We start from the raw sequence: 11,654 nt of genomic DNA on the forward strand, positions 1-11,654 counted from the left end.
TTACTAGGCACTGTATCAGCTGTGCATGTATTGAGTATACAGCAGAGAACAAAACAGTCAAAAATCTCAGTCTGTGGAGTAGTTGGAGACAGACAATAGCATCCTTAATAAGTAAATTACATGGCACATCATGAGATTTGAGTCACGTAGAGGTGTGTGCAGGGGAATCAGGAATGCCAGGTAAGGAGGTTGCACCTGTTAAAAGGGTGGCCCGGTAGACCTCCCTGAGGTGCTTGATGGAAGTGAAGGAGGCAGGTGATATGATTTTCTACAGAAGCACCCAGCCGCCCACTGTTTCATGCCTATGGAGAAATAGTTGGGTTTCTCCAGGGATAAAGTTTTGTCAGGGAGTTGCAAAGGAAGGACAGGGGTCCAAGGGATTTTAGCCATTTACAAGAGACTGCCATCTCCATGGCAGAGAGGAAGGTGAACGGTCTGGTTGACCCGTGCCCAGTACACATCACCCTCAGAAGGCGCTTTCTTACATCTGGGGAGGCCCACTGAAGTTGGGAAGGGATCTGTGGATGAGGTGAGATGACTTCTGCTCTCTCTGTCTCCCTATAGCCACAGGGTCGCTCCACAAGGCTGTGGTGAGTGGGGACAGCAGTGCTCATCTGGTGGAAGAGATTCAGCTGTTCCCTGACCCCGAACCTGTTCGCAACCTGCAACTGGCCCCCACCCAGGTGGGAAGGGACCTGACCATCAGACGGTCTTCCAGTGGGGCTGGCCCTGGGGGCCTGTTGGGCTGGCTCCCTGGGCCTGCACTGGCGTGCTGGGACTTTACTAGATGTGGCTGGTGCTCCCTGACAATCTCCATCTCTCCTCCAGGGTGCAGTGTTTGTAGGCTTCTCAGGAGGTGTCTGGAGGGTGCCCCGAGCCAACTGTAGCGTCTATGAGAGCTGTGTGGACTGTGTCCTTGCCCGGGACCCCCACTGTGCCTGGGACCCTGAGTCCCGAACCTGTTGCTTCCTGTCTGCCCCCAACCTGTGAGTGTCAGTCCTGGATGGTGGCCTGGATGGCCAGCCAGGACCCTTCTCAGCCAGCTTCTGCTACTGTTCTTCCTCTTTCCAGGGGCTACTGACACATTCACTCCAAGAGTCCTCCCATCCTGCAGTGGGTTTCTCCAGGGATGGAGTTTCCGGGCAGTTTTGAAGCTGCTCTGACCATCCTGGGTTCCTCTCCTCTCTGTTCCTAGTCTCCCCTGGCCTACCTTCTTCCCTACTGTACTTCCTGCCTTCCTCCTTCCTCGTCCCACTTTCAGCTCTTTCGAGGGATAATTTTTGCTTTCTCTGCTCTCTTAGGAACTCCTGGAAGCAGGACATGGAGCGGGGGAACCCAGAGTGGGCATGTGCCAGTGGCCCCATGAGCAGGAGCCTTCGGCCTCAGAGCCGCCCGCAAATCAGTAAGTGTAGGACCTCTCACCAGGGGAGGTGCAAAGGCTCTGGAAGACCTTTGGGCAGGGGTGGGCATTCCTGCTCCAATTTCCTCCCCCACCACCTGCCTGCCTTGAGATCTGAACACCTGAGTTGGGATGGATTTGGGTCCTGGCTATAGGGAAGAGGGACAGGAATTCTGAGCTGGAGGCCGAGCTGGGATTCAGGATTGAGGTTGCAGTTGATTTTGGTGTCAGAGTTGGAGTAAGGCGGACTGGGGCTTAGTTTGGGGTCCAGACTGGAAATCAAGGAGGAGTGAAATTTGATTTTGGAAGTTGAAATAGAAGTTGTAGATAAGAGTTAGGGTCCAGGCTGGCGGGGTGCGGTGGCTCACGCCTGTAATCCCCAGCACTTTGGGAGGCTGAGGCGGTACTCCCTTCTACCATTGTTTGAGCTCATGAGTTTGAGACCAGCCTGGCAACATGGTAAAATCCCATCTCTACAAGAATTAACCAGACGTGGAGAGACATACCTGTAGTCCCAGCTACTCGGGAGGCTGGGATGGAAGGATGGCTTGAGCCCAGGAGGCAGAGGTTGCAGTGAGCTGAGATTGCACCACTGCACTCCAGCCTGGGCAACAGAGCCAGACCCTGCCTCAAAAAAATAAAAGGGCTGGGGTCCAAAGATAGGTTAGAGACTCCCTCCTGTCTCTGTCCTTCACCCCTCCCTTAACCTTTTGCTCCTTTTCTTCTCCTACAGTTAAAGAAGTTCTGGCTGTCCCCAACTCCTTTCTGGAGCTCCCCTGCCCCCACCTGTCAGCCTTGGCCTCTTACTACTGGAGTCATGGCCCAGCAGCAGTCCCAGAAGCCTCTTCCACTGTCTACAATGGCTCCCTCTTGCTGATAGTGCAGGATGGAGTTGGAGGTCTCTACCAGTGCTGGGCAACTGAGAATGGCTTTTCATACCCTGTGGTCTCCTACTGGGTGGACAGCCAAGACCAGTCCCTGGCCCTGGATCCTGAACTGGCAGGCATCCCCCGGGAGCACGTGGAGGTCCCGTTGACCAGGGTCAGTGGTGGGACCGCCCTGGCTGCCCAGCGGTCCTACTGGCCCCACTTTGTCACTGTCACTGTTCTCCTCGCCTTAGTGCTTTCAGGAGCCCTCATCATCCTCCTGGCCTCGCCACTGGGAGCACTCCGGGCTCGGGGCAAGGTTCAGGGCTGCGAGACCGTGCCCCCTGGGGAGAAGGCCCCATTGAGCAGAGAGCAACACCTCCAGTCCCCCAAGGAATGCAGGACCTCTGCCAGTGATGTGGACGCTGACAACTGCCTAGGCACTGAGGTGGCTTAAACTCTAGGCACAGGCTGGGGCTGCAGGGCAGGCACCTGGCCATGCTGGCTGGGTGGCCCCAGCACAGCCTTGACTAGGATGAGAGCAGCACAAAAGACCACCTTTCTCCCCTGAGAGGAGCTTCCGCTACTCTGCATCACCGATGGCACTCAGCAGGGTGATGCGCAGCAGTCTGCCTCCCCTATGGGACTCCCTTCTACCAAGCACACGAGCTCTCTAACAGGGTGGGGGCTACCCCCGGACCTGCTCCTGCGCTGATATTGAAGAACCTGGAGAGGATCCTTCAGTTCGGGCCATTCCAGGGACCCTCCAGAAACACAGTGTTCCAAGAGACCCTAAAAAACCTGCCTGTCCCAGGACAGTATGGTAATGAACACCAAACATCTAAACAACCATATGCTAACATGCCACTCCTGGAAACTCCACTCTGAAGCTGCCACTTTGAACACCAACACTCCCCTCTCCCAGGGTCGTGCAGGGATCTGCTCCCTCCTGCTTCCCTTACCAGTCATGCACCACTGACTCCCAGGAAGTCTTTCCTGAAGTCTGACCACCTTCCTTCTTGCTTCAGTTGGGGCAGACTGTGATCCCTTCTGCCCTGGCAGAATGGTAGGGGTAATCTGAGCCTTGTTCACTCCTTTACCCTAGCTGACCCCTTGACCTCTCCCCCTCCCTTTTCCTTTGTTTTGGGATTCAGAAAACTGCTTGTCAGAGACTTTATTTTTTATTAAAAAGACAAAGCTTATGTATGATGGGCGATGTGTTTGATGGAGCAGAAGGCTCCGGCAGAGAATTGCTGGGATGTCAAGGGAGCAAGCAGTCCAGCACATCAGTTGGGAGGAGGACTAGGTTTGTGGGGTGATAGTTCTCTCCGACTTCAGACTACCTCCTCTGCCCTGCCAGCTCCCCACCCAGAACCAGCCCACAGCACTTTCCTCCATTCTGAGCATTGCTGGAGGGTGCTGCAAACTTTGCCTTTTGGGCCAACTGCAGGTTGGTGTTGACCAGGCTCAGCTTGTATCCGTCTGCTAGACAGGCAATACCTCATCCATCACTAACTCCCCTGTTGCGGCCCCCACAGTTGCTGTCCACAGCTCTCCCACACTTCTCGTGACTCCAACTCAGCCCCGCTTCCCCACTGCAGCAGTTGGCTTCAACTGTTGGTAGATAAATTTATAGAAAGACTGTGCATCCACCCCCATCCTGGCCACATCCTTCTCAATATCTGATAATGCTCTGTACACCTCCACACCACCTTCCTCCTCTCCCCTCTGTCACAAAGGCACAGGTCCCTCTTCCACCAAGGCTAACCAGCACATCTCTCAGCCCATCACTGCTAGGGATCTGTTCTCTAACCATCTGACCTCCAGCATCCCCACTCGCTTTACCCACTTCCTCGATCTTTCATCTCTCCTCTCCCACCTACAGGTGTGTTCAGGCGTTCTCTACATAAAAAAACAACAAAACACAAATCTTTCCCCAAACTCTATCCATTCACGTCACCCCCACTTAGTCTTTCTTTCCTGGTACCACCAAACACGGGAGCGGTTCCATTCTGGCTGCCCCCACCTCCCTCCAGTGTCACCCGAGCTCTCTCCAATCCCCTGAGGTCTGGCTTCTTTCCCCACCTTTCTGCTCAAATGGCTGTCTCCAAGACTACCCATAAACCCATAATGCCAAATTTGACTTTGGTGTCTGTGTACCCCTCACACGTTGACCACTCCATTCTCACAATTTTCTTCTATTGTGGGTTCTTAAATTTTTAAAAAATTTATATCGTGATTAAAAAAAAAAAAACCATGCAATGTACCCACTTAGCCAAAAAAAAAAAAAAAAAAAAAAGACCAGGCATGGTGGATCAAGCCTGTAATCCCAGCATTTTGGGAGGCCGAGGCAGGTGTATCACCCGAGGTCAGGAGTTCAAGACCAGCCTGGCCAACACAGCGAGACCCCGTTTCTACTAAAAGTACAAAAAATTAGCCAGACGTGGTGGCAGGTACCTGTAGTCCCAGCTACTCTGGAGGCTAAGATAAGAGAATCACTTGAATCCGGGAGGTGGAGCCTGCAGTGAGCAGCATTTTTTTTTTGAGACAGAGTCTCGCTCTGTCACCCAGGCTGGAGTGCAGTGGCACAATCTCAGCTCCCTGCAGCCTCTGCCTCCTGGGTTCAAGCAATTATCCTGCCTCAGCCTCCTGAGTAGCTGGAACTACAGGCACCTGCTACCACACCCAGCTAATTTTTGTATTTTTAGTAGAAACGTGCTTTCACCATGTTGGCCAGGTGGGTCTGGAACTCCTGGACGCAGCTCATCCGCCCGCCTCAGCCTCCCAAAGTGCTGAGATTACAGGTGTGAGCCACCGCACCCAGTCTAACAAGTATTTATTTATTTTTTAAAATTAGAGACGGAGTCTCACTGTCACCCAGTCTGGAGTGCAATGGCGCAATCCTAGCTCACTGCAGCGTCATACTCCTGGGCTTAAGGGATTCTCCTGCCTCAGTCTCCTGAGTAGCTAGGACTACAGGCACATGCCACCACACCCGGCTATTTTTTTTTTTTTTTTTTAGAGATGGGGGTCTCGCTATATTGCCCAGGCTGTCCCGAACTCCTGGCTTCAAGCAACACCCCTCCCTCAGCCTCCCCAAATGCTGGGATTACAGGCATAAGCCACCATGCCCACGCCCCACCCCTCTTAGCCATCTCTACCTGTATATATATACATATATATATGTATATAAGCCAGATATGGTAGGTAGACCATGCCCATAATCCCAGCTACTCAGGAGGCTGAGGTGGGAGGATTGTTTCAGCACAGGAATTTGAGGCTGCAGTGAACTATGATCACGCCACTGCAATCCAGCTGGGGCAACAGAGTAATCACCTGTCTCTAATAATAATAATAATAATATGTAAAATAAAATATATGTACTATTCATTAAGTGGAAGTGGATCATCACAAATGTTGGCTGAGTAGGCTGAGGAGGAGGAGAAAGAGGAGGGGGTTGGTCCTGCTGTCTCAGGGCAGAGGCGGTAGAAAATCTGCTTAAGCCGGGCGCAGTGGCTCACGCCTGTAATCCTAACACTTTGGGAGGCTGAGGCGGGTGGATCACCTGAGGTCAGGAGTTCAAGACCAGCCTGGCCAACATGGTGAAACCCTGTCTCTACTAAAAATACAAAAATTAGCCAGGTGTGGTAGCACATGCCTATAATCCCAGCTACTTGGGAGGAGGCTGAGGCAGTAGAATTGCTTGAACCTGGGAGGCGGAGGTTGCAGTGAGCCAAGATCACACCACTGCACTCCAGCCTGGGCGACAGAGCAAGACTCTGTCTCAAAAACAAAAATAAATATGCTTAAAAGTGGACTTATATAATTAAAATTAATGTTGGTCAAGGTTCAACTGTATAAATAAGTAAGCTAGGTAGGGTACATTAGATGGTGATGTACTGTAGGGAAAAAAATGGATCTGGGGAAAGCAGTTTGGGAGTGGGAAGGGTATCTACAATTTTTTTTTTTTTTTTTTTTTTTTTTTGAGACAGGGTCTCATTCCGTTGCCTAGGCTGGAGTGCAGTGGCTCGACTGTAGCTCACTGCACCCTCAAGCTCTTGGGCTCAAATGAGCTTCCTGCTTAGCCTCCTGAGTGGGTGGGACTATAGGCATGTGTTACCATGTCTGGCTAATTTTTTATTTTTTTATAGAGACAGGATCTTATTATGTTTCCCAGACTCCAGACTGTTCTTGAACTCCTGGACTTAAGCAATCCTCACTCCTTGGCCTCCCAAAGTGCTGGGATTACAGGCATGAGCCACATTGCCTTTTTTTTTTTTTTTTTTTGAGATGGAGTCCACTCTGTCACCCAGGCTGGAGTGCTGCAGTGGCATGACCTCGGCTCCCTGCAACCTCTGCTTCCAGGTTCAAGTGATTCTCCTGGCTCAGCGTCCTGAATAGCTGGGATTACAGGCACCTGCCCCTGTTGAAGGGGCCGCATAGGTTGCAAATTAACAATGATAACCCGTAAGTCATGCAAAAGTCTCCATTTGCCAGACCTTTTGGGAAGAGCCAATGTTAGGGGTAGGGGAGGTATAACAGTGGCCATTACTAGAAAAGGGTTTGTTGTTTACATAATTCATCAAATTCTGCCCTCCAGAGGAGGTATTAACTGGTGTTTAAAGTTGTTTTTGCTAGCATTGACCAGTCCCATGGAGTCATACAGAAGTTGTCTGCTATGGCCTCAATTAATCCTTTTGTAAATGGGCTAGCAGCTCTGTTTTCTCTAATGCTTTTTCTTATCTCTTTATAAGCACCAAAATAAATGGGTTAATGTAACTGATTGCCTTGTCAATCTTGCATTACCAGGCAGGCTAAGAGCTCCCCTTCTAATGTCACTTGCCTAAGATAGGGTCCCATAGCTGTAACATATCCCTTGTCTTTTTTCCAATTTGTTGGAGGAGGGGGCTCAGGTATTTTTGCCTGGTGATAGCAGGGCTGAGGGAGAGGGAGGCGGTTAGGAAGGTGGAGGTTTCTTCTCCCTTCCCTTTTTAGGCTCTTCTATGTAGAGTGGGGCCAAAGCAGCCCTAACGCCCATAACATTAGAGATGTTACTGGGACCCGTTACCCTTGTGCATAATGTTAAGATTTTTTCCCACTTGTTCCCAGAGCTCTACGTCTAGTGTGCCTTCTTCTGGGAATCATGGGTTATGGGAAACAACAGTTTGCATTAGGTCCCTTAATTAAGCCTGCGAAACTGAGGCTCCACTAGCTTTAAGCAGCCGTTTCAATACTTTTTTTTGTTGTTGTTGTTTTTTTGAGATGGAGTCTCACTCTCACCCAGGCTGGAGTGCAGTGGTGCGATCTCGGCTCACTGCAAGCTCCGCCTCCCGGGTTCACGCCATTCTCCTGCCTCAGCCTCCCAAGCAGCTGGGACTACAGGCGCCCACCACCTCGCCGGGCTAGTTTTTTGTATTTTTAGTAGAGACGGGGTTTCACCGAGTTAGCCAGGATGGTCTCGATCTCCTGACCTCATGATCTGCCTGTCTTGGCCTCCCAAAGTGCTGGGATTACAGGTGTGAGCCACCGCGCCCGGCCATATTTCAACACTTTTATATACTGCTGCTGTTGAGTTGATACAACTGTTGCCCATGATGAAACCCTCGTGTGAACAATTCCCTCGAATTTGGAAATCCTGAGCAGGCACCAATGACTTACTGACTTACTGACTGCACAGTCTCTTCACCTTTGTTTTCGAGGGTTCCACTGCGATCCATTGCAGCATCCCTCACATGGGGCACCACCTGCCAAGTCTGTCCCGCAGACTCTGGCCCAGCGATGAATGAAAGGAGTACTCAGACATAGGTATCCAGTGAAAGAGCCAGCTAGGGAACTACCGGCACTAGGGGCTGAAAAGAGTTCGCAGCAGCACCGCTAAGCCGGTGATGTTCACATTTATTTAGTACAGATTTAATGACAAAGGCTTGGAGCAAACACAATTTGTGGGTAACAAACATTGTCAACCCCCCAAGTAGAGACCAGTCCTGTGTGCAAATGATCAAAGGTTGGTTTCTGGAGGCAGGAGTAAACAAATTTATCTCGATAAGTTCTTTTACATTCCCTTGTTATCTGCTGTTTGCTCTCAGGCTCCGAATGAGAGAATTTGGCTGCCTCCAGCCAAATTTTCTTTCGAAGCTTTTGCAAAACCTCCTGGACTTCCAAGGAGGTTTGTGTCTTTCCCTATAATTTCTCCCACCACCGTGACCGCTCTCCTACAATATACAAAATTTATAATATATAAAAATATATTATAAATAATATGTAAACTATGTATATATAGAATATATATATTCTATATACAGAGTTTTTTTTTTTTTTTTTTTTTTTTTGTGACAGACTCTCACTCTATCACCCAGGCTGGAGTGCAGTGGCGCGACTTGGCTCACTGCAACCTTCGCCTCCTGGGTTCATGCCATTCTCATGCCTCAGCCTCCCAAGTAGCTGGGACTATAGGCACCTGCCACCACGCCCAGCTAATTTCTGTGTTTTCAGTAGAGACGAGGTTTCACTATGTTGGTCAGGCTGGTCTCAAATTCCTAAACTCTTGATCCGCCCGCCTCAGCCTCCCAAAGTTCTGGGATGAAAGGCATGAGCCACCGTGCCCAGCTAGAGCATTTATATACATATACAAGTTTTTCTTTTTCTTTTTTGAGACAGAGTCTCATTTTATCACCCCAGCTGGAGTGCAATGGCATGATCTCAGCTCACTGCAACCTCTGCCTCCCGTGTTCAAGCAATTTTCATGCCTCAGCCTCTTGAGTGACCAAGATTACAGGCACACGCCATCATGCCCAGCTAATTTTTGTATTTTTAGTAGAGACAGGGTTTCGCCATGATGGCCAGACTGGTCTTGAACTCCCGACCTCAAGTGATCTGTCCATCTTGGCCTCCCAAAGTGCTGGGATTACAGGTATGAGCCACTGCGCCTGGCCTGCATATGTCTTTTTTCTTTTTTCAAGGAACTGGCTATTTGATTGTAGGAGCTGGCAAGGCTGAAATCTGTAGGGCAGGCCTGCAGGCCGGGAACTCTGGGGACAGGAGGTGATGTTACAGTCTTAATGCAGAATTTCTTCCTCAGGGAAACCTCAGTTTTGCTCTTTAGGCTTTTCAAACCATTAGATGAGGCCCACCAACATTATTGAGACAATCTCCTTTACTTACAGTCAGCTGACTAGATGTTAACTGTGCCAGCAAAATAATCTTCATAGCAATATCTAGATTAGTGGGGTTTTGTTTGTTTTTTGACACAGAGTCTCCTTCTATTGCCCAGGCTGGAGTACAGTGGTGCAATCTGGGCTCACTGCAACCTGTACGTCTTGGGTTCAAGTGATTCTCATGCCTCAGCCTCTCAAGTAGTTGGGACTACAGGCACGTGCCACCACGCCTGGTTAATTTTTGTATTTTTTTCTTTTTAGTGGAGACAAGGTTTCCCCATGTTGGTCAGGCTGGTCTCGAACTCCTGATCTCAAGTGAGCCTCCTGCCTCTGCCTCCCAAAATGCTGAGATTACAGGTGTGAGCCACTGTGCCTGGTCTATATTAGTGTTAGATTGAATAACTAGGTGGTATAACCTAGCCAAGTTGATAGAAAACTAACCATCACACTAAGATTGAAATGTCCATTAGATATTTTGAGGCAGTTATAAATAAGTCTGGAGTTTAGGAGGAGGGATCCATCCTAGAAATATCAATTTTTAAAAATAGTAGGCCTGGCGCGGTGGCTCACACCTATAATCCCAGCACTTTGGGAGGCCGAGGCAGGTGGATCACCTGAGGTCAGAGTTTGAGACCAGCCTGGCCAACATGGTGAAAGCCCATCTCTACTAAAAATACAAAAAGTTAGCCAGGCATAGTGGCTGGCGCCTGTAATCCCAGCTACTTAGGAGGCTGAGGCAGGAGAATCATTTGAAACCGCGAGGCAGAGATTGCAGTGAGCCAAGATCATGCCATTGCACTCTGGCCTGGGAGACAGAGTGAGACTCCATCTCCAAAAAAAAATAAAAATAAAAAATAAATAAAAATAGTAGGCCGGGCACGGTGGCTCAAGCCTGTAATCCCAGCACTTTGGGAGGCCGAGGCAGGTGAATCACAAGGTCAGGAGATCGAGACCATCCTGGCTAACACGGTGAAACCCCGTCTCTACTAAAAATACAAAAAACTAGCTGGGCGAGGTGGCGGGTGCCTGTAGTCCCAGCTACTCGGGAGGCTGAGGCAGGAGAATGGTGTAAACCCAGGAGGCAGAGCTTGCAGTGAGCCGAGATCGCGCCACTGCACTCCAGCCTGGGTGACAGAGCAAGACTCCGTGTCAAAAAAAAAAAAAAAAAGTAAAATACACACAACATAAAATTTACTATTAATAACATTAATACATACACAATATTGTGCAACCATCACCACTACCTAGTTCTAGAACATTTTCATTGCCCAAAAGGAAACCCTGAACCCATTAGTTACTTTCCATCCTCTCCCTTAATCTCCAGACTCCCGGCAATCACTTATCCATTAGTCTGCTTTTTGTCTCTATAGATTTGTCTATTCTGGTTATTTGGAATAAACAGGATTGCATAATATGTGGCCTTTGTATCTGGTTTATTTCACTTAGCTTAATGGTTTCAAGGTTCATCCATGTTGTAGCATACATTCATTCCTTTTTATTGCTTAATACTATTCCACTGTGTAAATATACCACATTTTGTTTACCCATTCATGGGTTGATGGACATTTGAGTTGCTTCTACTTTTGGGAATTGTGAATAGTGCTGCTAAAAATAAACATTCGTGTATGAGTTTCTGTTTGAATGTCTGTTTACAATCGTATTGGGTATATACCCAGGAGTGAAATTGCTGAATCATATGCTAATTTTGTGTTTAGTTTATTGAGGAACTGCCACTGTTTTCCACAGCAGCTGTAGCATGTTACATTCCCACCAGCAATATCTGAGGGTTGCAATTTCTCCACATCCTTACCAACGCTCATTTTCTGCTTTTTGTTTGTTTTAATTTTAGCCACCCTAGTGGGTGTGAAGTGGCATTTTATTAACTTGATTTGCATTTCCTTAATGACTAATGATGGTGAGCATCTTTTCATGTGCTTCTTGGCCATTTGTATATCTTCTTTGGGGAAAGGTCTATTCAAGTCTTTTGCCCATTTTTCTCTCCTTTTATTTCTTTTATTTCACCTGCGACTATAGACAGGATCCAAAGAGAAGTTTTCCAGTCTCTTTCCTGTGTTTAATGGAGACTTACCTTACCCTTCTGTGTTATTTTTTAATTTGGTTGTTTGTCTTTTTGTCGTTGAATCGTAGAGATATCAACTGTGAAATGAACTGACTCTGCAGCCTATGCCTCCTAGCCCCTCATTTAAAGTGCTCCCTCCTCTTCTTTTAAGTCTA

The 11,654-nt window shown here is 48.7% G+C and overlaps 1 protein-coding gene and 1 pseudogene across 6 annotated transcripts in view; one reads left to right on the forward strand and one right to left on the reverse strand.

Moving 5' to 3' along the window:
• Window positions 1–3,472, forward strand: part of SEMA4A (semaphorin 4A) — a 29,964-nt gene extending 26,492 nt beyond the window's left edge. For 5 of the 6 annotated variants that reach the window (XM_023214019.2, XM_023214025.2, XM_023214020.2 and 2 more), the window contains exons 12-15: window positions 565–683; window positions 829–986; window positions 1,302–1,402; window positions 2,133–3,472. In XM_023214019.2, coding sequence (XP_023069787.1) covers window positions 565–683; window positions 829–986; window positions 1,302–1,402; window positions 2,133–2,722 — 968 coding nt within the window. In that variant the 3' untranslated portion in view covers window positions 2,723–3,472. The remainder of the gene's footprint in view (window positions 1–564; window positions 684–828; window positions 987–1,301; window positions 1,403–2,132) is intronic. The other variant, XM_031936204.1, reaches the window with a different exon arrangement.
• A 7,967-nt stretch (window positions 3,473–11,439) lies between these two features.
• LOC111544046 lies at window positions 11,440–11,573 on the reverse strand (annotated as a pseudogene).
• Between the last annotated feature and the right edge of the window lie 81 nt (window positions 11,574–11,654).

The sequence above is a fragment of the Piliocolobus tephrosceles genome, chromosome 1 (assembly GCF_002776525.5).
Source record: "Piliocolobus tephrosceles isolate RC106 chromosome 1, ASM277652v3, whole genome shotgun sequence".
NCBI lineage: Eukaryota > Metazoa > Chordata > Mammalia > Primates > Cercopithecidae > Piliocolobus > Piliocolobus tephrosceles.